Genomic DNA, 25756 nt, shown 5'->3' with positions numbered 1-25756 from the left:
AATAAGATATCCTAGGCTTGCTCTAGAAGTTTATCTGTGCTCCGAAGGTGTCATATTGGCCTGACTTTTTAAATTATGTTCTTTTTAGGACGTGTTTCCATCTGTATGACTTTGGTCCTTTGATGTATCTTTTATAGTAGGTATGGCGGGGGGGATCTTAAATACAATGATCCTCCTATGGCAGGCCTCTGAACGATATCCTTAGATTGTGTGGTAATAGATCTGAAGGTCTCTGTGGTTAAGTAGCTGCAGACCTATTGAAGGTTGAAAGAGAGAATAGGGGGAGAATGGAGGTTCCCCTGGGACATCTGGCTGCTCAGAGCAGCTGGGCTTGCTACAGAGGACTCAGAAAGCAGGGAAGATGGGTTGGGGACTGGAAGCTTACCTGTGTGTTTCAGGCTCAGCAGAAGAAGATGGGCAGACAAGGAGAAGGAGAGTGGAGGTCCACCTGGAATATGAGGCTGCTCAGGATGTTTAGACATTTTTTGTCTTATTGATTTTTGCCTGTATTTTTTGATTTCTGATTTTGTGAATATGTGTGTGTGTGTGCTTCTTGGTCTCTTTTGCTTCTTGCCAGTCACAAAGAAATACAAAGAAAAGGCATGGAGTTGGGTTTGTAGGGAGGGGGTAAAACCTTGGAGAATTTGACAGAGGTGAAAATTATGATCAGATTGTAATGCTTTTTAATAAAAAAAATAAAGTTATGTATCACATATCATTGTTATACACTTAAATTATAAATAGAATAATCGCCAGGTAGTGCCCAGGTAGCACTCTGGGAGGCAGAGGCAGGTAGATTTCTAAGTTTGAGGCCAGCCTGGTCTACAGAGTGAGTTCCAGGACATCCAGGGCTATGCAGAGAAACCCTGTCTCAAAAAACCAAAAAAAAAGTGATAAATGGAATAATCATGTTAAGTTTTCTAAAATTTTCTGTACATCTATGAACACCAAAATTAATCATTCAATATTATGCCAATATATAATAAAAGTATATGCCTCCTGGGAAAAACAAATCACCTTTGAATTGTCTGAAGTAATTATAGTAATTTAAACTTTCAATTATTATAGTAGTCATTCTCTGAAATATTTTGACCGGTAAAAGAATGTGTAAACAGAAATCACATTTCTTCTTACAGCAATTGTCAAAATACAATTTTGGGAGTCATTTAGGAAAAGTATTTGACATGAAATGTTTTCCTCTGCAGTATTTACAGGAGTATTGTGGAGTTACAGAACACCAAGTCCAGGCTTTCCTCTGAGAGAAGGATGAACAGGCTGTCACACATCCACACTCAGCACAGATCTGTCTCAGAGGGAACCAGTGACAGCAGTCTTCAGAATATCTTTGGGTTCAACAGCATAGGGGCCACGATTTAAGTCCACATTCAAGAAGGAGAGCTTGGTGGGATAGCTTAATAAAGTTAGTTATGCTTTTGTCTCTCTAAGTGTTTCAGGTTCCTGATAGTATTGTATTTTAAGTTTGATGAACCACTGAAGTGGATAGCTGACACAAAATTCTCATTTTTCAGATATGCTCCTTTGTTAACCTGAGTCAGTAAATAGAACATATTTGGAATATTTTAAATTTCTTTCCAATTGGATCTTGAATGATATTTCCAACAAAACCTGAATGTTTGTTGACAAGACACAGTGGGTAGTGGTTCTTGCCACCATTTGAACACAATGTTCATTCCCTGGACCCCATGTAGTATGAGGAGTGAACCTCTTTAGTGTTGTCCTCTGGCTATAACAGAGGAGGTGTGGCATGCACATTAAGACAACTTAAAGTGTATTCCTATTTATATCCATTTTTACCTTTCAGGTGACACTGTTTTATCTGGGACTTAAGTATTTAGTGGTTTTATAAACAATTTTTGGGGTCATATCCACCATTTTCACTTAAAGATTGAAAGTTAAACTCTTAACCGCATGTGCATAGTTGATTTTAAGAATTCCTCCCCTCCTCTGACATAGGCAAATCCATATTTTCTCTCTTTAGAAAACAAATGGTCCAACAAATGAACAAACATACCAAATTTAAACAAAGCAAAATGATAAACCAACAATCACATCAAGTCCTTAACATCCAGGAAAAATCACAAGAAACACAGAAAACTAATTCATTGTTAAGCGTTTTAAATATTTTTATATATAAGAAAGCATATATATCAGTAATCTTGCTTAATTATCCTTTAGTAAAAGGTTTCCAAAATGTAACTCAGAAAATATTTTAAGTGAAAAAGTCTTTCTGGAAAGTAGCCGAAAGTTTTCATATTATCCCCTAATAATATTAATTTCTCTCCATCCCATTTATTTGAAAAATTTCTTATTTGAAATTTCCCTAAAAGTATCACGGCTTTTAGGAGCACCCAGTAAGTATGTTCTGTCATAGTTTAATTGTAAAGACACAGTGAATAGAGATAATATTCATGTTGATACATATATTTGTTGAGATGGTGGAATTATGTACAGAAATAAAACAGTGCAATTACAAGAATTGTAAATCTGTTGCAGTTTTATTTTCAGTGTGTATCGCTACTATTAAAATGTTCATTTCAACAACCTCTTCTTTTGCTTTGTTTGGTTTTTTGGGGCAGGATTTCTCTGTGCAGCCCTGGCTGTTCTGGAGCTCACTCTGTAGACCAGGCTAGCCTCAAACAAACTCTGAAGAAACATGGAACAGCAGGTTATATTTGTGTAGAGAGAAGCCCTTTGCTTCATATTTTTATTGGCTTTATGTATAAAATGTAAAACACACAGAGGGGGAAATCAAAAGGTGTCTAGGACAGCATTACACTGAAATTGCATCTTTAAATGTATTACTTACATTATTGTGTACTTTAAAAAAGAGAACTAGCTGAGTTTTCATTAGAACTTTTTCATGTTTTTGAAGGCAGGGCAATGGTGTAAGCATTTCCAAGCCATAAAAGTTGGTCCACTTCAAACAAACCTTGAATGAATGTGAAATTGTTAAATATGTCATAATACAGGCAATTCTCATCAGTTATTACTGCAAAATTGGGGTAATGTATCCTTTTACAGGAGCATGCTGAATTCTGAAATAAGCAAAGATGGGATCCAAGCTATTTTGAAGGGATAATTCTCTTAATATTTTCAAGGACAAAGGAGGTCTGTGGCACTTGCAGTTTTCTTGGATTAGTTAGATCATGCTGGACTTCATAAGGAAGATTGAAAATGTCCTTCTGTCCATGTGCAAGACACAACTCCATAATGTGACCTCTGCTGCATGGCCTGCATAAGATACTGAGCTGTTGTTCATCAAAATCTTAGGGTTAAGCAAGAACGCAATAACACAGGTCCTAAAATTCTGTGGATGTGGCTATTTCAGCTAGCAATGCAAATATTATAGTGACACACAGCATCTAGCTGTCTAAATTTATAGCAAATGATGCAAAGGTCAGATAAGATATGGTATGCCTGGAACCAGTACTGAGTTTATTATCTCTGGCCCTTAGTGTGTCTCTTTGAATGTTTTTATGGTCAATGTCTCTTTGAATTTTGTCTAAATCTAAGGAGAAATTTTTATCAAAGTTTAGAGCTCTATGTCCAGATTTCCTTTTCACCTTTATTAAGTGACCTTTCTCTAAAACATGAAAACTCATGGCTTTGATTACTGTCATAGAGGATAAATTCCTATCTCTTAGTGTCTGTGCTGTGATGATTGGCTTTGACATTCATGTTCACTTGCAAATTTCAAATTCTGGTTTACATACTCAACTCTATGTAGCTAAGCCTATACTATATTTGTTATTTTTAGAGTTTGTAGATAAATAATAAAATTATCCTTAGCAAGTTTGTGAGTTTTATGGCTAATATTGTAAGTTATATTTATATTTAGCATGTAAAATTCTTTTTAATAACTACAGTTTTTTCCCTTTTGTTCTGCAATGAAATATGTGGATTCCTGCAAAATTTAAACAAGCTCCATTCCTGAGTTACCCTTCCTTCTCTGAGATCAAGTCTTAAAAATGTTCTACAGTTACATCTAATGTAAAATTGGCTCACTTCATGTTTTGATCAAGTAGTACTTCAAATAGGCATAACTTAAATTGCTGTGACAATCAACAATACCCTTTTGTGCTTGAGGCTATAACCAGACTCAGGACCTCATAGGTCCCCCACAACTGCAGTGACTCACATCCTTGCAAAACATTCATGTCTACATTGATACATTTGTTTGCTTTTGACCAAGGACCTTGTTCAGTGTATTCTCAAATCCACTGTCTTTCAGTATCAGTCTTCTGATCATGCTTTGGGATTTGGGATTGTTGTTATACACCAAGCATTTATTAAATTAAAATAATTTCTTTAATTCTGTGCTTTTCAAATATCTGTTCAGTCTGTCAACTATTACTCTAAATATTTCATTCAAATATGCCAAACCCCCAATAGCCAAAAACTATAAGTTGTTTCTTAAGGTAATACTGACTTTGAACAAAATGTTGATTTAATTTACTTATGAACCAACAGCTGGCCAGGTGCATTGCCAGTGGAGCACCTGTCTATTCTGAATTCTAAGTCTAATTACTATTCTAGTTCTTGGGCCCTAAGGGCACACTTGCATGGGACTGTTTGTTGCCTCAGGCCAGTGCCTCATACCTGCTTGCTTTGCTTTCTTTTATTTCATATATAAACCACATAGTCAATCATCATGGAGCATATGTTAGATAAGCTGTTGGTGAGACATTCCTGTCTCCAGCCATCTACGGCTTAGGCTAATAGTAGAGCACTTTGAGCTAGATGACATGATAACCAGAGAGACCACACTCTTTAGCATGAAAAATATTAGATAAAACTTTATGAAGTTCATGGACATATTTTACTTATTTTCTTATGTCTCTCACAAAGTCTTTCATATATTTTTCTCATCTGGAACTAATACTTGAGTGTCTCAGTCACACAATGCCTCAATTTTAATTGGAAAATATCAGGATACTGTTTATTCTGATTGGACACATTACACTAAGACACTTGGAGTTTCTCTTTTTGAGTTAGTATAGTGAGAGTGGGTCTAAAACCTTAAACGTCATAGTTTTGCTGTTGCAAATTTGTACATAGATTTTAGGCAGACATCTTTGGGATTTATGCATTCTGTTGTGAGTCATCTTTTCTTCCAAAAATGATGTACACACATGATCCAAAAACATGCTTGTGTTGTCATTTTATATAGGGATCTTGTCAGACTGTGTGGGGCAGTGGTGCAAATCATCAGTTCTGTATTCTTGGTTCTCTGTATTCCCATGGCTACTCTGTGAACTCTACCACCCTAGCCAGCTTATTTTCATTTGTCTTCATTTAATTTTTTTTAAATATTTATTTATTTATTTATTTATTTATTTATTTATTTTATATATAGGTGTACACATCACAGTTTTCAGACATATCAGAAGAGAGCATCAGATCTCCATTTCAGGTGGTGGTGAGCTAGTCCCTGGTTTCTGGCAACTGAACTCAGGACCTCTGGAAGAAGAGTGAATGCTCCTAACTGGTGACTCATCTCTGCAGCACTCTTCTTCATGTTAGACAAGGAACTTTGTTGACTAATTCAGAATGTTGTGTGGAGGTGAGAGGATGATATTGTCTCCAGGTATCCTATCTACAGCTTACCTCACTCAATTCAGCACAGGGTTGGGGACAAGCAAATCAGGAAGACATGGGTTCACAAGTGTAGCCACACCCAATACTTGTCTCACAGCAGAGAGAGTTTGCAAGGGGAGGAAAAGGAAGACCTCCAGTTACCTTGCAGAGAGAGATAGATCCTTGAGATTGGATTCTTAATGAGAAGTCTGAGAGATAGTGGAGGAATCTGGGAGTAGAGAAGTATTTTTTATTTGTAGATCAGAAGGGCTCAAAGTTCCTCTGTTCCACCCCATATTCCCTTTTGTTCTGTCACAGGTACCTTTTTGTAACTGGTATTCTTAGACACTGAGGTATCCTACATATGTTGCTATGTCTTTAAGTTTGTTTTCTAGGAACAAATCACCAAAAACAGAAGTTTGAAAACAAATAAGAGATTGAGTTTATCTCAGCTGTAGAATTATGGTCTTTTGTATTTTCCCTGACAATTGCCCCCTTAATGATGGCCCGTCTGGGCCACCCAAATGAGCAATGTAACAGTGGCTGGTTAAATATGAATTTACCAAAAAGAAGGAAAAAGGCAAAAGTCAAACAACTACACTATGGGTCGCTGTTCTAGGCAAGTTCTGCAAGATCATACAAATCTATGGAAAGGGAAGTCTTTATTTTTATGTTTTTTTAGGTTACTCCAAATGGATTTCATTGTAGCATTTTCATATGTGTGTGTCATACTTCATTCTTATGCATCCCCAATCCCCACTGGCTTTCCACATACACACAGCAGTAGTATTCTGATCTGAACAAAGCCTGAGCTGAGTGAGACTCACAACATGACAGTATCATTGCATCACCATCCCCATCACCAAGCACCTCTTAGATTGCAGATCTCTTGGCACTACCCTGATGTATTAGAATAAAACAACCTGTGGGAAAATTTAAATATACAATCTGTTAGTGAAGGTATTTATGGAAATTCATAACGACATTACTAGAGGAGTTGCGATTATTTAATCTATGTAATTTTATTTATTTGCATTCTAGTAATTTCCCCCTCTCAGTCCTCCTCTTATGCTTCATTCCATTCCTCCTCCCTCTTGCCTCAGAGAGGGTGGTTCCCTCACCAGGCCTCACCTTTTCCTGGGACTTGAAGTCCATCAAGGTTTCAGCACATCATCTCCCACTGATATTAGACCAGGCAGACCCCTGCTACATATGTTCCAGGGGCCTTGGACGAGCTTTTCTGTGCTCCTGGTTGGTGGCTCAGGCTCTGGTAGCTCCTTGGGGTCTGGATTAGTTGAGAATGGTGATCTTCATAAAGACCCTTCCAGCTTCTTCAATCCTTCCCTAATTAAACCATTGGTGTTCCCAACATCAGTCCAATTGTTGGGTGTAAGTATCTGCTTCTGTGTCAGTCAGCTGCTGGTTGGGCCTCTCAGAGGGCAGCTGCACCTGCCTCTTTTCTGTAAACACATCAGAGCATGGTAGTGTCAGCCCTTGATGGCCTCCCATGATATGGATCCAAAGTTGCCTTTCCTTCAGTTTCTTCTCCATTTTTGTCCCTGACATTCTTTTAAACAGGCAAAAGTCTGGGTCAGGTATTTTAACTGCGTTAGTAACCCTATCCCACCATGTGAGTCTATGTCTGTCTCCTGGAGGTAGACTCTTCAAGTTCCCAAAAGGTTAGGTGCCCCCAATAAGTGCTGAGAATGTTTAACTTCCAGGAACTCTGGAACTTTCTACAGGGTCCTCACACCTCTCACTCCCCTTATTTTCATTCCTTGCCTTGATTCTCTAGGCTTCTCTCCAGACACTTCTTGCATACCTGTTTATGTTTACCCCCACCTCGATCCTTGCCTCCCTTTACCTCCTGTGAGTATTTCCTTCCTGCTTCCATGTGGGATCGAAGCCTCCTCATTTGGGCATTTATGCTTGTTACAACCTAATTCTGTAGGCTGAAACTGTACTTTTTGGCTAATATCCACCTATGGATAGCATGCATGTCCTTTTGGGTCTGAGTTAACTAATTTAGTATATTTTCTAATTCCATTCATTTGTATGCCAAATTCATGAATGTCATCATTTTTATTAATAGTACACCAATGTGTAAATGAACTATGTTTTCTGAATCCATTCTTTAGTTGAAGGAAATTTGTGTTGTTTCTAGCTTCTGGCTATTACAAATAGGCCTGCTATGAACATGATGCAGTATGTGTCCTAGTAGTGTGGTGGGGAGTCCTTTGGGTATGTTCTCAAAAGTGGTATAGCTGGGTCATCAGGTAGAACTATTTCTAATTTTCTGAAGAATCACCAGATTGATTTCCAGAGTAGTTGTGCTGGTTTGCAACCCCACCAGCAATGGACAAGTGTTCCTCTTTCTTCACATCTTTCCAAGCAAGTGCTGTCACTTGAGTTGTGGATCTTAGCCATTCTGATTGAAATGTGGTAGAATCTCAGGGTCATTTTGTTTTATGCTTGCTAAAACCAATAGTGATATTAATCACATGGTATTGTTACAGGGACTGAGAAATCAATAGAATAAAATTAAAGACAAATTGAAGAATCAATATGAAGAGAAAACTCTTAGACTTATGGACACTTGATCTTTGATAAAGAAACAAAAAAAATACAGTGGAAAAAAGAAAGAATCTACAATAACTAGTGCTGGTCCAACTTATAGTCTGTATTTAGGAGACCAAATATATATCCATACTTATCACCTTGCAAAAATCTCAAGTCCAAGTGGATGGTGTTCCTCAATATCAAACCAGATACACTGAGTCTAATAGAAGAGAACTTGTAAAAGAGTTTCAAACTCACTTGCACTTGCACAGGGGGAAAATTCCAGAACAGAACACCAATGGCTCAGGGTCTAAAATCAACAATTGATAAATGGGACCTAATGAAACTGAAATGATTCTGTAAGACAAAATGTGGCATCATTAGCACAACTAGGCATCTAAGGATTGGGAAAAAATCTTCACTAACTGTACATCCACTGGAGGCTAATATCTAAAATATATAGAGAACTCAACAAGTTAATCTTCAAAAACCCAGATAACCTAATTTAAAAATGTGGTACAGAGCAAAACAGAGAATTTACAACAGAAGAATCTTGAAAGGCAAAGAAACACTTAAAAATATTCAAAGTCCTTTGTTATCAGGAGTTGTGATTTTGATGTTAAGTGAAACTTGAAGAATGATATTTCCTTGAATCATCACAAGATATTCTGGATACTTATAAGGGAAGATAAATTAATTCAACAGACTAAAGAAGTATTACAGGATGTGTGGCATTCTTACTCTTGTTTAATCTTACAATTGTCATAAATATGTGTACATCAAATAAATCTTCATAATATAACCATCAGATTGGAAAGAAAAGCCTGCATGCTCCTTACGGTTCTACATTAGAAAGAGGGGACAAACATAGTACACATGATATGTTTCCTAGTGATTCATAATTTTGGGACTTCCATAAATGATTCCCATGACTTGCTTTCTGTTGGGGAAATGGTCTCCTCTCCTTCTTTTCCATTATCATAAGTTCACAATTAATGTTCATCTTCTAGAGTGCCTAAATTTTAAAACTCTCCTGCAAGTTAAGTGTCTATACTGCTGTGCTCTTCCTCACCTCCCTTCCCATGGCATATATGAGATTAGGGAAATCACTATTTTTATAGTGTCATGTGTTTTGCCAAAATATCCACTTTCTCTGCATCATATCTCTCAAGAAAAACATCCGAGGAACACTTCTGTCAGAAATGTTGCAAACATTTGGTAAAGCATTTTCCATTCTTCACAGGCAATACAGAATATGTGGCATACTCTTTGAATTTGAATGAAGTCTTAATTCACCATGCTTTTTTGAATGTTTCAAAATTATTCCTATTGGTTTCTCAAATAATGTTGAGATGAATATATATTAATGAGTCTAGTTATATAAAATATCTAGCCCCATTCTTGTTCTTATTGACAGGGTCAGATTGTTCTTGCATTTGACCCCCATTATAATCCAGAATAAAGCACCCTGTTTTGTAAGGAACCATAACAACAGGGATGATTTGGTTTCAGATTCATTTCTGAGATTTGTTCAAGGCTGCTAGGATAGCTAATTTATATTGAAAGCATCACTGAGTTCATGGCAATTAGGGTAGGTTGTTAAGCTTCCAGTGGTGAAGCAAAGTATTTCAGTTATAAGAAGATATTTAGAATCAGAATCAAGGAAAACCAGCCTAGTGGCTGGCCCAGGGCTCACGGGGTCAGGGTGACATAGGCAGATTGGGTCTAGTGGGGCAAGTGGATGGATCTGCATGTGACATGGATCCAATAGGAGCAGAAGGGGCTGGTCAATACCCTGTGGATGTAGATTTTGAAGACCTCCCAGGGTGTGGCCTCTCTATGGTATTTGAGAGTCTTGCTAGTTACAGTTGCCTACATGGGAATTTATATTCTCTTAGGGTGTGTATGACATCTGCCCAGGATCTTGATGCTTTCATAGTTTCTGTTGAGAACTCTTGTGTAATTGTGATAGGTCTGCCTTTATATTTTCTTGACATTTTCTGTTAATGCTTTTAATGTTCTTTCTGTGTTTAGTGTATTTGGTGTTTTGACTGTTATGTGACTGGAGGATTTTCTGTTCTGGTCCAGTCTATTTGAAGTTCTGTAGTCTTCTTGTATGTTCATGGGCATCTCTTTCTTTGGGTTAGGGAAGTTTTCTTCTATAATTTTGTTGAAGATATTTACTGGCCTTAAGACTGGAAATCTTTACTCTCTTCTATACCCAACATCCTTAGGTTTGGTCTTTGCATTGTGTCCTGAATTTCCTGGATGCTTGGGGTTAGGAGCTTTTAACATTTTGCCTTTTTTTTTTTTTTTGACTTTGGTGTCAATGTTTTCTATGGTGTCTTCTGAACCTGAGATTCTCTCCTCTATCTCTTATATTCTGATGGTAATGATTGCATCTATGACTCTTGATCTATTTCCTATGTTCTCTATGTCCAGAGTTGTTTACTTTTGTGATTTTTTTATTGTTACTCCCTCTATTTTTAGAGGTTGTGCTTTCCTATAAGTCTTTAAGGACTTCAACCTGTTTACCTGTATTTCTTTTTATTCCATATATTCTTTATTTACATTCCAAGTGATTTCCCTCTCCTGGATGCCCCCTCCCTGAAAGTCCCATGAACCCTCTTCCCTCCCCCTGTTCCCCAATCTACCACTTCCTAAGTCCCTGTCCTGGTATTCTCCTACATTGCTCTACTGAGCCTTTCCTGGACCAGGGGCCACCCCTTCCTTCTCCTTGGGCATCATTTGATATGTGAATTGTGCCTTGGGTATTCCAAGCTTCTAGGCTAATATCCACTTATCAGTGAGTGCATACCACGAGTATTCTTTTCTGACAGGGTTACCTCACTTAGGATGATGTTCTCCAGCTCCATCCATTTGACTAAGAATTTCATGAATTCATTATTTCTAATGGCTGAATAGTAGTCCATTTTGTATATATATACCACATTTTCTGTATCCATTCCTCATTTGAGGGACATCTGGGTTCTTTCCCACTTCTGGCTATTATACATAGGACTGCTATGAACATAGTGGAGCATGTATCCTTATTACATGCTGGGGAATCCTCTGGGTATATGCCCAGGAGTGGTGTAGCAGGGTCCTCCGGAAGTATCATTTGCTGTTTTCTGAGGAACCTCCAGACTGATTTCCAGAGTGGTAGTACCTGCTTGCAATCCCACAAGCAGTGGAGAAGTGTTCCTCTTTCTCCACATCCTCGCCAGCACCTGTTTTCTCCTGAGTTTTTGATCTTAGCCATTGTGACTGTTGTGACATGAAATCTCAGGGTTGTTTTGATTTGTATTTCCCTGATGACTAAGGATGTTGAACATTTCTTTAGGCGCTTCTCACCATTCAATATTCTTCAGGTGGAAATTCCTTCTTGAGCTCGGTTCCCCATTTTTAAGGGGGGTGTTTAGCTCTCTATAGTCTACCTTCTTGAGTTCTTTGTAGATCTTGGATATAAGCCCTCTGTCAGATGTAGTGTTGGTAAAGATCTTTTCCCAGGTTGTTGTTTGCCGTTTTGTCCTTTTGACAATGTCCTTTGCTTTACAGAAACTTTGTAATTTTATGAAGTCCATTTGTCAATTCTTGATCTTAGAGCACAAGCTATTGGTGTTCTGTTGTGGAAAATTTCCCCCGTGCCCATGTCCTAAGGGTCTTCCCTGGTTCCTTTTTTATTAGTTTCAGTGTGTCTGGATTTATGTGGAGGTTCTTGATCCACTTGGACTTGAGCTTAGTACAAGGAAATAAGAATGGATCAATTTGCATTCTTTTGCATGCTGACTTCCAGTCGAACCAGCACCATTTGTTGAAAAGGCTATCTTTGTTTCCACTGGATGATTGTAGTTCTCTTGTCAAAGATCAAGGGACCATAATTCTGTGGGTTCATTTCTGGGTCTTCAATTAAATTCCACTGATCTACTTGCCTGTCACTGTACCAATACCATGTAGTTTTTAACTCAATTGCTCTGTAGTACTGCTTGAGGTCAGGGATACTGATTCCCCCAGAAATTCTGTTACTGTTGAGGATAGTTTTAGATATCCTGGGTTTTTTTTGTTATTCCAGATGAATTTGAGAATTGCTCTTTCTAAGTCTATGAAGAATTGAGTTGGGATTTTGATGGGGATTTCTTTCTTAGCCTGTTTATCCTTTAAGTATAGGAAGGCTACTGATTTGCTTGAGTTAATTTAATATCCTTTGCTGTTAATTTAAAAACACTTTGCTGAAGTTGTTTATCAGCTGTAGGTATTCTCTGGTGGAGTTTTTTGGGTCACTTAAGTATCTTATCATATCATCTGCAAATAGTGATAGTTTGACTTCTTCCTTTCCAATTTGTATCCCTTTTGTCTAGTCCTTGATTTTAGTGGGATTGCTTCAAGGGGGTTATTTATGTCCTTCTTGAAGCCCTCTGTCAGCATCATGAGCCGTGATTTTAAATCCAATTCTTGCTTTTCTGGTGTGTTGGGGTATCCAAGACTTTCTGTTGTGGGAGAATTATGTTCGGATGGTGTCATGTCACCTTGATTTCTGTGGATAATGTTCCTACATTTGCCTTTTCGTCATCTGGTTATCTCTGGTGTTAGTTGGTTCTGCTGTCTCTGGCTTGTCTCTCCTGTGTGCATGCAAGCCTGTATCAGCACCCCTGGGTGACTGGCTCTTCCCTGGCATAGAGTGCTGTGGCATTGCCCAGATCCTAAGTGCAGGTGGGGCCCTGGCCAACCCTGTCCCAGCTGTTTCTCTCTGTTCTTCCATAGTTCTGAGATGCTCTCATTATTCCTGTCATTCATGGGATAGACAACCTGAACACTGAACTTCATCTTGCTTTGCCTCGACTTGTAGACATTGGTATTCCTAGACTGTCAAGTAGGGCAGATCCCCTGGTGATCATGGCACTCCCTCAGCCAGGAGCTTTTCTGTGCATGACAAACAGCATTCTCCTTGCTATCACTAGGCAGAAACCCATCTGTTATAGTTACCTTGACATCTGAAATCCACCTGTCTGGAAGATACTTATGGGAGAGGGTGGGAGAGTCTTAAAACGTTCAGCTGACAGTTATGTGCAATTCAAAAACAGAGCCAGGAGGAGGAGCCACTTGCCCAGAGCCCTTATGAAAATTGTAGATGAAGTGAGAATTGCACCCCCAAGTCTGACTGCTTTTTCACCTTTGGAAACCAGGAAACTTAGTTGTAATGTAGCCAATGCTTGTGAAATGCTTTCACATTCTAGACAAAAGACACTAAATAACATCCCAAATTATTTACATTTCTTGATACCTCAAGGGACTACCAATCTAAATGTAGACAATCAATTGTTAAAGTATAATTCACCAGAAAGTGATTTTTTTCTTTCTTTTCTCTCTCTCTTTTCTTCTTTCTTTTACTTTTGGCAACAGGGCCTCATTCTGTAATTCAAGCTAGTCTTGAACTTATGGTACCCCTTTTATGGTAACCACATGGTAAACCTGCTGCTTCAGTTTCTCAAGTGTTAGGATTATAGATGTGAGCCACCATGCCAGATTTGGGATGTCTTGCCTTCTTCACTTCTTCCCTTCCTCCCTCCCTCTATATCTCCCCCCTCTCTCTATTCCTCCCTCCCTCTATCCTCCCTCCACTCTCCCTCCTTCCCTCCCTCTCTCCTCTCCTCCCTTCTCTCCCTCCCTCTTTCTCTGCTTCCCTCTCTTCCTTCCATCTTTCTTTTCTTTTGCATAGGTCTCCTGTATCCTAGGCTGACTTTGAACTTGCTATGGATGTAGACAAAGATGTCCTCAAAGTTTAACCCTTCTGCTCTGCTTCCTGAGTGCTGGGTTTACAGTGTCCCTGAAATATACACCCTACTATGCAATTCTGGAGTGGAACCAAAGGGTTCCTGCGTGCTAGGCAAGTGTTCTCCCGCGGAGCTATATCACCAGCCCTGGATATACTATTTTTTTCTTAAGGTGATTAGGGGTGGATGTGCTCATCACCTGCACACCAGCGAAAACCATCAGTTATGGAGATCTACACTTCAGCGTCCTTATCACAACTCTTAAGAGTTCCCTTTAGTGGCTTTCTGTCTATGGTGTTATTTTTTGGGAGGATGGAGGCAGGGGGTAGGGGTTGCACCAGAAGGCATGGGTACTCTCTTTGTGCACCAAGTAGACCCAGCTAATGTTTGCTCTTCAGAACTGCAGTGTGTGCACACAGATTTGAGCAGAGGTCTCATAAATGTCTCCAACTAGCCTTCCTCAGAATTTCAGATTTTAATCATATTTTTGCTGATTATTTGGGAATTTTACATCATGAACCCCGAGCACCCTCACTTCTCAGTCCTCCTAGATCTGTCCTCCACCCTTGGGACCTGCCCCCCCCCCCAAAGAAGAGGAAGAAAGGGAGAAGGAGAAAGAGAAAGAAGAGGAGAGAGAGAAAGAGGAAGAAGAAGAGAAAGAGGGAAGAAGAGGAGTAGGAGGAGAAGGAGGAAGAGGAGGGGAAGGGAGGGGGAGAGGGAGAAGGAGGAGGAGGAGGAAGAAGAAGAAGAAGAAGAAGAAGAAGAAGAAGAAGAAGAAGAAGAAGAAGAAGAAGAAGAAGAAGAAGAAGAAGAAGAAGAATTTATGTTGCCCATATACTCACTGGAGCATGGTCAGACTCTCATTAAAAACTGAGTTCTTCCTCACCTGCACACCTGCCAGAAGCCATCAGTCATGGAGAGCTATGCTTCAGCATCCGTATCACAACTTTTTTTTTGATTTTGGTTTTTTTGAGTCAGGGTTTCTCTGTGTAGCCCTGGCTCTCCTGGAACTCACTCTGTAGACCAGGTTGGCCTCGAACTCTGAAATCCGCCTGCCTCCGCCTCCCTGTGCTGGGATTAAAGGCATGTGCCACCACCACCCGGCCTTATCACAATTTTTAAGAGTTCTCTTTAGTGGCTTTCTGTCTATGTTGTTGTTTTTTGGGAGGGTGGAGGCAGGGGGTAGGGGTTGCACCAGAAGCCTCTTCCTCTTTCTCAACTATGACTCTGCAGTCGTCTATTCCTTGACTGCACAGTCAGTTGGGGCATGGGCCACGGAGTTACATATGGTTTCTGGTGACAGTGTGGACCTCGGACATCCAGATGGTCCCTAGCTGCTGACCCCAACGTAGTCTGCTGTGGCAATACAGACCATGGATGTCAGTTTGGCCCTCTGCCACTGCACACAACGTGGACACTGTCACAGCTCCCTGCAGCAGTGCAGGCCAAGGACATAAACCTGGGTTTAGGCAGCAGCACAGACCATGACCATCCACATGGCCTGCAGTGGTAACGTGGGCCATGGGCATCAACACAGACCCTAGCTGTAATAGAACCACCGACCCAGACATGGCCATCAGTGACAGTAAGGATGCAGACCTGGAATTTAATTTTAACTACTCCAGGGATTTCTTTATGTTTGGATTTGTCCCATTTGTTATCTTGACACAACCTAGAATCATCAGGGAAAAGAGAACTCCAACTGAGAAAATGCCTTCATCAGATTGCCTATAAGCAAGTCCGTGGGGACCTTTTCTTGACTCCTGATGGATGTGGAGGGGCCCAGACCACCCCTAGACAGGTGGTCGTGGGTATATAAGAAAGCAGGATGAGCAATGGAGAGCAAGCCAGTAAGCAGCATCCCTCCATGGCCTCTGTTTTAGTTCTTGTCTCCGGGTTCCTGCTTTGAATTCTTGCCCGGACTTACCTCCTTGTCAAACTCTAAGTTATAAGATGAAACAAACCCCTTCCTCCACAGGTTCTGGTCTTGGTGTGGAAAGCAAACTAGACAGGGGTCATCTGGATTGAGATAGAAAAGCTGGATTTCCAAAAATAGTCCAGAAGCGATGGATCATGCCTGTTACTCCCTGAATTTTAGGCAGGAAGATCACAAGGCCAGCCTGGGTCACTTAGGAGACCTAGTGACAAAAATGAAGGGAAAAGAAGGAAAGGAAGGGGAGAGATCTAGAGGGCAAAGTAGTGAAAGTCACGATCCTGACGAGGTGCGCACAGTGTACCAGCATAGGCATAGATAAGTGCCATTGGGCTGCTTGGTGTAGACAGAGACCCCTGCCAGCTCTAAGAGTCAGGCAGTGCCAGCAACGCATCCTGCCAAGGGCTCTGAGCTGCCTGGAACACGGTTCTGCATAAACACCATCCTCATTACTGCTTCTAATCTACAGATCCTGGGCTCTCTGTGTGTAAACATGAAGAAAGGAATGGGGCTGAAGAGCCAGGAGCCAGGGGCTGGGAGCACCCCAGGCTGTTTCTTGCCACATGGCTTTCCGAGGAGAATGTCTAAGCCTCTGAAGGTAAGCCTGGACAAGTCTGATGTGTCCGTGACAGGAGCTTCCTCTTCTGGAACCGTAAATGCTATTTTAATACCCCCCACCCCCGCCTTAAACAAACAGCCTTTGTTCTTTCCCAGCAGAGCCCTGTGACAGCCCTGGCCTCCTCTTTGCTGAGCCTACTATCTGGGCTTTCCAGATCTTCTTGGACTGATGCCTAAATCTCCCCTGCAGAGAAGCTCTCTTCGGGCTGAAACCTTACTTCATCCCTCCATGGAGGGTCCAAAGGAAGACCAGGGCAGAGAGCCCACTCAGACTGTTCGCTCGCTGGTTTCATAGTTGCATCTGTCAAGGGACTCTGCTCTGAACATCTCAGTCCATGAGGGTGTCAGCTTAAGGGAGGGCCTTGTCACCAAATGCAGTGTGACTGTGTTCCCTTGTTTTTTTCTTTCAAATTTGATACAAACTAGAGCCACTGGGAAGAGGGAGCCTCTGATGAGGAATTGACTGGCCTGTGGGCACGTGTGGGGACATTTTCTTGACTGAGGATTCGTGTGAGAGGGCCCAGACACCTGTGTGTGGTGCTGTCCCTGGGCCATGTAAGAAAGCAATTGAGCAAACCACTAGGCAGTATTGCCACCCAATCTCTGCTTCAGTTCCTGCCGCCCTCTCCCCGGTTCCTGTCTTGGCTGTAACTTGTCAAATAAACATTTCCTTCCAAGGTTGCTCAAGGTGTTTACCACAGCAATAGAAAATACACTAGATTATAAAATAATTACACAACTATACATTGAAAAACTGAGGATTGCCCATATCACTACCAAAAACAAGCAAAACAAGCACACAAACAATCCCAAGCTAACTAGGGTAGACAAGCTCTTCAAGATCAGTAGATTAGGTGTGCTGTGCATCTGGTTGTAGCAGTGTGAAGAGGTTTGGCCCTCATGGACTCATGTGTGTTGGGATGCCTGGCCCACAAGGAGTGACACTATTAGGAGGTGCATCCTTGTTGGAGTAGGTGTGACCTTGTTGGAGGAAGTATATTACCATGGGGATGGGCTTTGAGGTCCTATAATCAAACTCTGCCCAGTGTTGAAGTGAGAGTCTCTTCCTGGCTGCCTTCAGGTCCAGACGTAGAAATCTCAGCTCCCTCTTCAGCACTGTGTCTGTCCTGTAGGCCGCCACGCTTCCCTGCATGGTGATAATGGACTGAACCTCCGAAACTGTCCCCATTATATGTTTTTAGTTTTTGTTTTTTTAATAATAATAATACCTTGAACATAGTGTCTCTGGACAGCAATGAGACCCTAACTAAGACAAAGGTTGAGGCAAGAGGACTGTGAGTTTGAGGACAGCCTGAGCTACATGGTGAGCCCCAAGGTAGCTTGGGCTACAGGGTGAAATCTTGTTCCAACAGCAACAACAACAACAAACAGAACAAATAATAAACAGACTCACTATCTTAATTACCTGGTAATGTAGAAAAGAGATGGGAATGGAATGTTCTAGTACTTCTAGAGTGAAAGAGAAATAAGGAAGATGTAAGAGACACAGTAATGGCATATAATGTTTCAAATACACCCACAGCAAGATATTATTTTAGATATTTGGAGAACTTTCCAGAAACATTGAATATCATCTGGTTAATTCTGTTGGGGCCTTGATGTTACTGTGGTTAAATAATAAGGTAGCTCCTTATTTTGACATGACTGATGAAGTATTTAGTGATAAAATGGCTTGAGATCTCATTTTGTTTGAAGACATTCCAGTTCAGAAAATGTGAATGTGGAAAAACTAGGTGTGGGAAAGTGTTGGTGGTTATTGAGTCTGTATAATTGCTCTCTCAAGGTTTGTTGTACTCTATATTCAGAAATTTTTATTTAAAAAATTAACATTTAAGACAACTATATATTTCAATTTTAAAGCATGGGAAGTGGTTTGTGATAAATGTGCTCACAGCACATAAGGTCTTTGCTTTTAGTCTAGTCTAGCAAAAACAGGTTGTTGGTTTTTTGGTTTGTTTGTTTTTTGTTTAGGAGTTATATGATTTAGTCTCTTTGGAAAGGGGTTTGCAAAGTTCAGTATGTTTTATCTGAAGTTTAAAATAGGTATATGTTTTAGGGACTTTTAAAAGGTCTTGAAAATGTTTCTACTTTCAGTGATATCTCTAAGCTAAAAGAGATGGGCAAGATTTATCACAGCTCGGGGCTGGGGAGATGGCCCAGTTGATACGAATATGTGCTTTGCAAGCACAAGGACCTGAGATCGAATCCTCAGCACCTGTGTAAAAGCTGTGCCTGGCTGTTCATGTAAGCCCAGCCTTGGATGTTAGAGTCACATGGTTCCTGGGAGCTTGCTGGTCATCTAGCCTGGGGGAATTGACAGGCTCCTAGATCAGAGAGACCTTCCTTCCCTGTGAAGAGGACACCTGATGTCCTCCTTTGTCCTCTGAGTCCATATGTGTGATTGATGCACACACACACACACACACACACACACACACACATATGAGAGACACACAGAGAGAGACAGAGACAGAAATTTGCATTTATTTTTTACATGTTCCCCCTTTCTTATCATACTGGTGGTGAACATCCAGTGTTTGGACTGTTCTTCCCTGCTTCTTATCTTAGAAGAAATTGGTCCACCTATATTCAGTCCTTTTTTTCCCCTTACCCCTAGTCATGGTCTTCCTTACTGGCCTCAAGTTTATGATTTCTTTACCCCAGCTTCCCGAATGCTGGAATTAAAGGCACATACCACATGCCTGGCTCACTCTCTGTCTCTCTGCCTCTCAGTATTTATTTCCATTTCTTTACTTATTAGGCTCTGTTGTACAAACAGTGCAATATAACAAGCTTAGTGCATGCATATAAGATCATAATCATAATCGCCACCGACACACTCCCCCCCACCCCCACCCCACTCGCGCTTATTTTTCTACCTTCATGTCCGTTACTTTTATCTTTGGGTTCTATATATTTCAAAAACATATGACACACACACGTCTTCCTGAGTCTGACTTATTTTGCTTAGCAGGAAGATGTGCGATCCCATCCACCTTCCTGAAAACAAGCAGCATGCTTCTTTTTCCTTCTCAATGGTGGAACAGGTTGCTTTGCTGCAGCGTGCTTCTGGACACTCGAGGTCGTGGACTCATGAAAAGTGTAAATGGTGCCCATGAAACCTACAGCTTCTTGAAACTAGAATAATAATAATAATAATGATGATGATGATGATGATGATGATGATGAAAAAACCTTGAGGTGATATATGGTGCTTTCTCTAACATAAATCAGCCTAGCAGAACAAGCATGCTTGGCTCAGTGGGGCATGTGTAAGCATGACATGCTTGCTGACTTTACTTGGCTAATGGATTTAGCTAAAAAGCCCAGGGGGGGGGCATGGAAAGCCTTGAAAGGGTCACAAAGGGTGGGAGATGTGATAAAGCAATTCTGAAGGGTGTTAGCATTTTGTCCTAGAATTCAGAATCAAGTTGAGACTTAGGTCTCTATTTGGGATTGTGTATCTAACACCTATTATATAACTGCTAAGCTGTGACACCTGCCATCATAATCACACCAAAAAGCAGAGGCCTTTTGTGTTGCTTTCAGAGAGCTAGTAGAAAAAAGCAATGTAAGACATGTGAGAGCAAAGACAGCAGAAAATTGCAGCAAGGCCCTGAAGAGGTCACATCCCCACAAAGCCTCAGTCTGGAAGACTGCCACCCATACGCCAGAGACAGCGCCCTCTAGTAGGGCACCCTGAGATGACAACACTGTTTTTGTATGTGCATATGTGTATGCGTGTGTGCTGTATACATTTCTGTGTTCTGTAGGCATGAGTGTGTATTTGTGTGCTCTGTGTGTGTTTGTGTGCTGTGTGTGTGTGTGAGCACATGTGCGTGCATGTTGTATGTATGTGTGTAGGCCAGAGGAAAGCCTCAGGTGTCATTCCTTAGGCACCATCCTCCCTCTTATTACATTTATTTGTTTGTTAGTGTGTGTGTGTGTGTGTGTGTGTGTGTGTGTGTGTGTGCATCTGTATCTGTGTGTGTGCATGTGCACATGCTGCAGCACGTGTGTAGAGGTCAGAGGTCTACTTGGGAGTGTAGGCTGTCTCCTACCACTTGGGGTCTGGGGATAGAACTCAGGTCACTGGGGTTAGGTGCAAGCACTTCCTCCCTTCCCTTACTGGCCCCATTTTCCTCCTGAGCCATGTTCCACTGAACGTGAACTTAGACTAGTCTGGCTGCTGAGTGAGTCCCAGAGATGCCCCTTTTCAGGATTACACGGTACATGCCGCCATACCTGTCTCCAGCCTAAGACAACAACAAAGCACTCGGACCCTTGGGATCAAGCTCAGGCCTTCATGCTCACAAGGCAAGCATTTTACCAATTAAGCTGTCTCCCCAGCCCCCAGACTGAAATTTATAGATTTCCTCTGGGTCGTTTCTCCAACTGAACCGGGTAAAAGGAAGCGGGTTCTTGAAGCACAGTGGAAACGGCTTTCGCTGTGATTAGAGTCATGGGTAAGGGAACTAACTGTGTATTGAAGGGAGATCACTCAACTCCCCAAGTGCCCTGACTCACTCACACTAGACTGTGTTCTGAGTTATCTCTGACCTTTTGACATAGGGACACTCATCTCTTCATCAATAAAATGGGGACATTTTATTGAAGGAACAGCTCCATTGTTGGACATTGTGAGTTAGTGAGATCAGGACCTATGGGATACTGGCGAATGCTGGGGGAACAATAGCTATCAATGAATTAATGATTGGTGTCTTGGTGTCTTAGGATAATGAGGAAACACCAGGAAAGGGACGGAGAGGAAGATGCCATGTGTATAAAGGTTGTACAGAAATTCCTGATAAAACATGACAAATAAAAACCATTCCTGATGGTTGAGTCTGGTTCTAATTAGCCTCTTCAGAGTGTGACAGTGTCTGTTGGAAGAGTTTGCTGTGGAGGGATTGCCTCCCCTCCAGAGGTGTTGGGCTCTGGGAAATGTCTACTGGAAGAGGAACTGATAAACCTAGACTCAGAGCCTTCTCCTAAGGTCATCCCTGGTGCCCCACCTCTGCCACCATCCCCACCTCCACCGCCATCACTGCTATTCAGATGGCTGCTGCATTACTCATGGTCTCCCAGCAGTTTTGTTTCCAAGTGACCAGAAGTACAGCTCATACCAAAGTAGCCTTTGAAAGTTCTGTGTAGATTGCCCAGGTTGCCATGGATACAAAGGGAGCAGTGGTGGAGGCCTGAGGAGGAGGCATCCTTTGTTTAATTGCAGATGAAGATGCAAATTGAGGGGAAAGGAAAATTCAGGCCTGGGGAAAAGAGAGATCTGTTCACCAGGAGGAAGTAGAGGAGTTGGGAACAGCACCCTGGGGGTGGGGAGCAACCCCAGACAGCACTGTTGCAATCACTGGCTCTTTGGAGGCATTTTGATTAGGGAGTTTAATGAACACTACTGTGAGATCCCTGCTAGACTGGAGAAAAGGCTCAGGTTACAGTGACTATTAAGAGATTAAACAGATCCTGGGGGTGGGGATGGGGTACAGAATGATCAGTGTATAGGCGTCTTGGCTCTGTTTTAAATCCCTTTAAATGTATCACCTGTAGTTTCATTAAGGATTAGCTCAGAATGTAGAGTGGTTCCTAAATTTTGGAGAACTGAAGTCAATTCGGGTTTATTACCCCCTCTTGCATTTGAAAATCACACCCCCACACCCCAACCCCCCCCCCCCACCCCAGGTATCCAACCACAGCACAAACTGTACAGTGTTCTAGCTCCCATAGCACCTGTCTTCCGTAACACTCATTTGCCCATGTAGCAGAGAACAAAATCATACTTGACCTGAAAGCCACACTCTTGTTCAAAGTGTTCTGGGTAAAGACTACAGTCCTCTAGAATTAATTTCTGTAGACACTATGGGGGAAAAGAAGCAATTTGTAAAAGCCTTAGGCTATTAAGGCTTGACGGGAAAGTGCTCTTGTATATAATTTCAAGACACACCTAACTGTAAACCATCTAGTTACAGAGCTAGGGAGGGAGTGATCTTAATTCTTCTTAAAGATTAAGAGGAGAATAAAATAAGATGTAATATCCATCAGGATGGGTTGGTGCTTGGTGTTATTATGACGGTGTTATTTCCAGTAACTAGCGGAGCCCAAATTCTGTTTTATGACTCATTCCTCCTCTGCAAAGGGCTCTTGACCCGACAGCAAGACTCAAGAGTGTAAAAACAGGGCACGGGCACTCCTCAGGCCGGAGAATAATTGGTGCTAGAAAAAGACCACTCAGTCCATAGCTACCCAAGGTGCGGGTGATGTGTCAAGGTAACCAAAATAAAACATATTTGATAGGTATAGCTTCTGGAAGCCAAGATTTAACACATTTATTACTTGTCTTACTGCTAACAAAACCCTTTTGTTTTTATCTATGTGTACATGTGTGCTCCTATGTATTTGCTCTGGCATATAGATGCCTAAAAAATCCAGAAGAGGGTGTTGGATCCTCTGGACCTGGAGTAAGAGATGGCTTTATGATGCCGGGAACTGAACTTCTGTATAAGAGCAACTAGCTACTCTCAACTGCTGAGACCTCTCCTCAAGCGCCAACAAAAAGGTTTAAAAATTGACAGTTGTGATAAGTGGATATTAATTAGACCAGAAGCTCTGAATACTCAAGACACAACTCACATATTAAATGATTCCCATGATGAAGGAAGGAGAGGGCTGTGGTCCTGGACAGGCTTGATCCAGAATTGTAGGGGAGTACCAGGACAGAGAAATGGGAAGGGGGTGATTGGGGTCGAGAGAAGAGGGCTTATGGGACATATGGGGAGGAGGGGAACCGGGAAAGGGGAAAGCATTTGGAACGTAAACAAAGAATATAGAAAATAAAAATAAATAAATAAAAATAAAAATGACAGTTGTAATCATTTATTCAATTAAAAAAACAGGCTTTATTTGAAGGACATAAAAGTCTCTGGTGAGCCTGCTAAGTGAGCCTCATTCCTTGGTTTTTGCACTCGTGAGTCCTGTTCCATGTTGACACTGGAATGGCTGACCTTGACAGAACACACATTTGACTGATGTATGCACAGCCTTCATGAGTTCTTACACATCTAGGCTTCTCTCCTGGAAGTGCTTTTTTCCTCCTCCTCCTCCTCCTTCCCCTCCCTCTCCTCCTTCTCACCCACTTCTCTCCCTCCTCTTCCTCCTCCCTCCTCCTCCTCTTCCTCCTTTCTCTCCTCCTCCTCCCTCCTTCTCTTTGCCTTGTTGAGATGGAGGTCTCACTATGTGGTCCTGGATGGCCTGGAACTCACGACTGATGGAGATTAGTCTAGCTTTGAATTCGTAGAGATCCTCCTGCCTCTGTCTTCTGAGTGCTGGAATTAAAGAAGCATGCTACCAAGCCCAGTCTTGTCTTCTAGTTCTACCTTTATCTCCTTTTCCTCCTCCTCCTCCTCCTCCTGCTCCTCCTCCTCCTCCTCCTCCTCCTCTGCTCTCTCAGTTCCATCTTGCTGTGTATTCCAGCTTGGCCTTGATTCCAAGAGCCTTTATCCTCAGCATCCAAAGCTGTGATTACCTGTGATTCACTACCCCCACCAGCACCCAGTTCTTGCTTTCTTGAGGGTAGTCTGCTGCCTCTGTTCTCTCACACACTGATGTTTTCCTTTGAAGCCAGGAACCCAGAACAGAGTGTCCAGGACCAGCCTGAAGGTAGGTTTAGTTTGCCCTGACAGTGTTTTAAAGCTGTGTGAGGAGTTGGGGTGTAGCTCAGCAGAGGGCTTGCTTTGTGTGCACAAGGCTGAGTTCTTTCCATACTGAGGAGATAAAATCTTGAGCCTTTAAACTTGGGGAAGACTTTGTATGATAGCCCAGAGTTCTGGTTTCACTTCGCATTATCCACTCCCATGGACCTGTAGGTAGGAAAGCTCTATGATAGCTTTTTCCTTTGAATTACTGTTTTGTTTTGTGTTTTACCTTTTTAATACACAGACACACACACACACACACACACACACACACACACACACGCACTTAGTATATGTAGGTTTTTGGTTACAATAATTTTTCCAATGAACACTTGATTAATTGTATTTATTCTATTTAGTTAAAACATTATTGCGCCAAAAACATTCAAGTAGACCTGTAGGGTCCTTCTGTCGACTTACAGACAATTCTGCCAGGCTCCAGCCAACTGCTACCTGTAGGTTTGAGCCAACATGGAGTATAAGAACTGCTCAGCTACACCAGCGCGCAATGACAGTAAAGAGATGTGGATCTCAGAAAGCTTTTTGTCTGACTGTCCCATGTGTAGCTACGGCCAGTGTTTGCCCATGCTATGGCCTGTGTTTTAGAGTGTGTTGAATCTTTGGAGTTTATTCTCATTCTAGGAAAGAATTGCAGAGATGTCATTCTAGGCAGAAACAAAACTTGTAGGCCTCAGAAATCTTCTTAAGTGGGATTTGTTCTGGTGCTGGGGGCTGAAGTGAGGACCTCAGTATGTGGTAGGCAAACCTTCTTGCATTGAGTTACATCCCCAAATCATCACTAGTGTTTTTACGTTTAGATAACAATAACTTTTCACATTGCTCCATGAATTACTTATTAGTCTTTATAATCCACGGGTTCGGGTAGACAGCTTAGAAGCAGATGTAAGGAGGAATTCAATCTTTCTTCCTCTTTGTTCTCATCCTCCAATCAATGGCTTGGACTTTTTCAAGTCTCCCATCCCCGAGAACATTCCCCTCTTAGCTGTCTCCTCTCTCCCCCCTCCTTATTTCCTTTCTTCATTCCACTATATCTTCTTCCTTACCATCATTCTTCTAATCCATTCTTGTCAATAAAATTTACATCCTTGTTAATTACATGCAATCAAAATTGATGCATAAGGTAAAGGAGGCTACATTTTGTGTATAGAGGCAACAGTGGCAGAACAAATAGATGCGCATCCCTTGGTGATAATCATGGGGAGATTAGAAGAATTGGATAAAACTTGTTAGCTTTTGCCTTATAAACCCTGTTTTCATGGAAGAGGATGCTATCTTGTGCTCTGTTACTTAAAATAACTGTGTAGATAAGATTTAATGCTTTTACCATCATTCTTCTAATCCATTCTTGTCAGAAAGAGATCTGTGGTGCTGATATTGTCTTTTTATTGTCTCAGAAATGGTAATTTGTCAAGTGGTTTCATATAAAAAGGATGCTAAAACTTAAGAACATACTCGTAAGCCGGAAACATATAATTTGACTAATGGAGATTGCTAGTCATAGATAATAATCAAGATATTATTAACTCAAGGCC

The 25756-nt window shown here is 41.4% G+C and overlaps 1 protein-coding gene and 1 pseudogene across 1 annotated transcript in view; both read left to right on the top strand.

Annotated features, from left to right (window-relative positions):
• Positions 1 to 2497, top strand: part of LOC127667595 (ankyrin repeat domain-containing protein 26-like) — a 47129-nt gene extending 44632 nt beyond the window's left edge. The window contains exon 13 of the mRNA XM_052160723.1: positions 1206 to 2497. Coding sequence (XP_052016683.1) covers positions 1206 to 1377 — 172 coding nt within the window. The 3' untranslated portion in view covers positions 1378 to 2497. The remainder of the gene's footprint in view (positions 1 to 1205) is intronic.
• The window catches only part of LOC127668081 (ubiquitin-conjugating enzyme E2 G1-like), a 233851-nt pseudogene that overhangs the window by 83338 nt on the left and 124757 nt on the right, over positions 1 to 25756 (top strand).

This window comes from Apodemus sylvaticus, chromosome 17 (assembly GCF_947179515.1).
Source record: "Apodemus sylvaticus chromosome 17, mApoSyl1.1, whole genome shotgun sequence".
Taxonomy (NCBI): domain Eukaryota; kingdom Metazoa; phylum Chordata; class Mammalia; order Rodentia; family Muridae; genus Apodemus; species Apodemus sylvaticus.
Note: the sequence above shows the minus strand (reverse complement) of the source record. Positions and strands in the feature narration are given on the sequence as shown.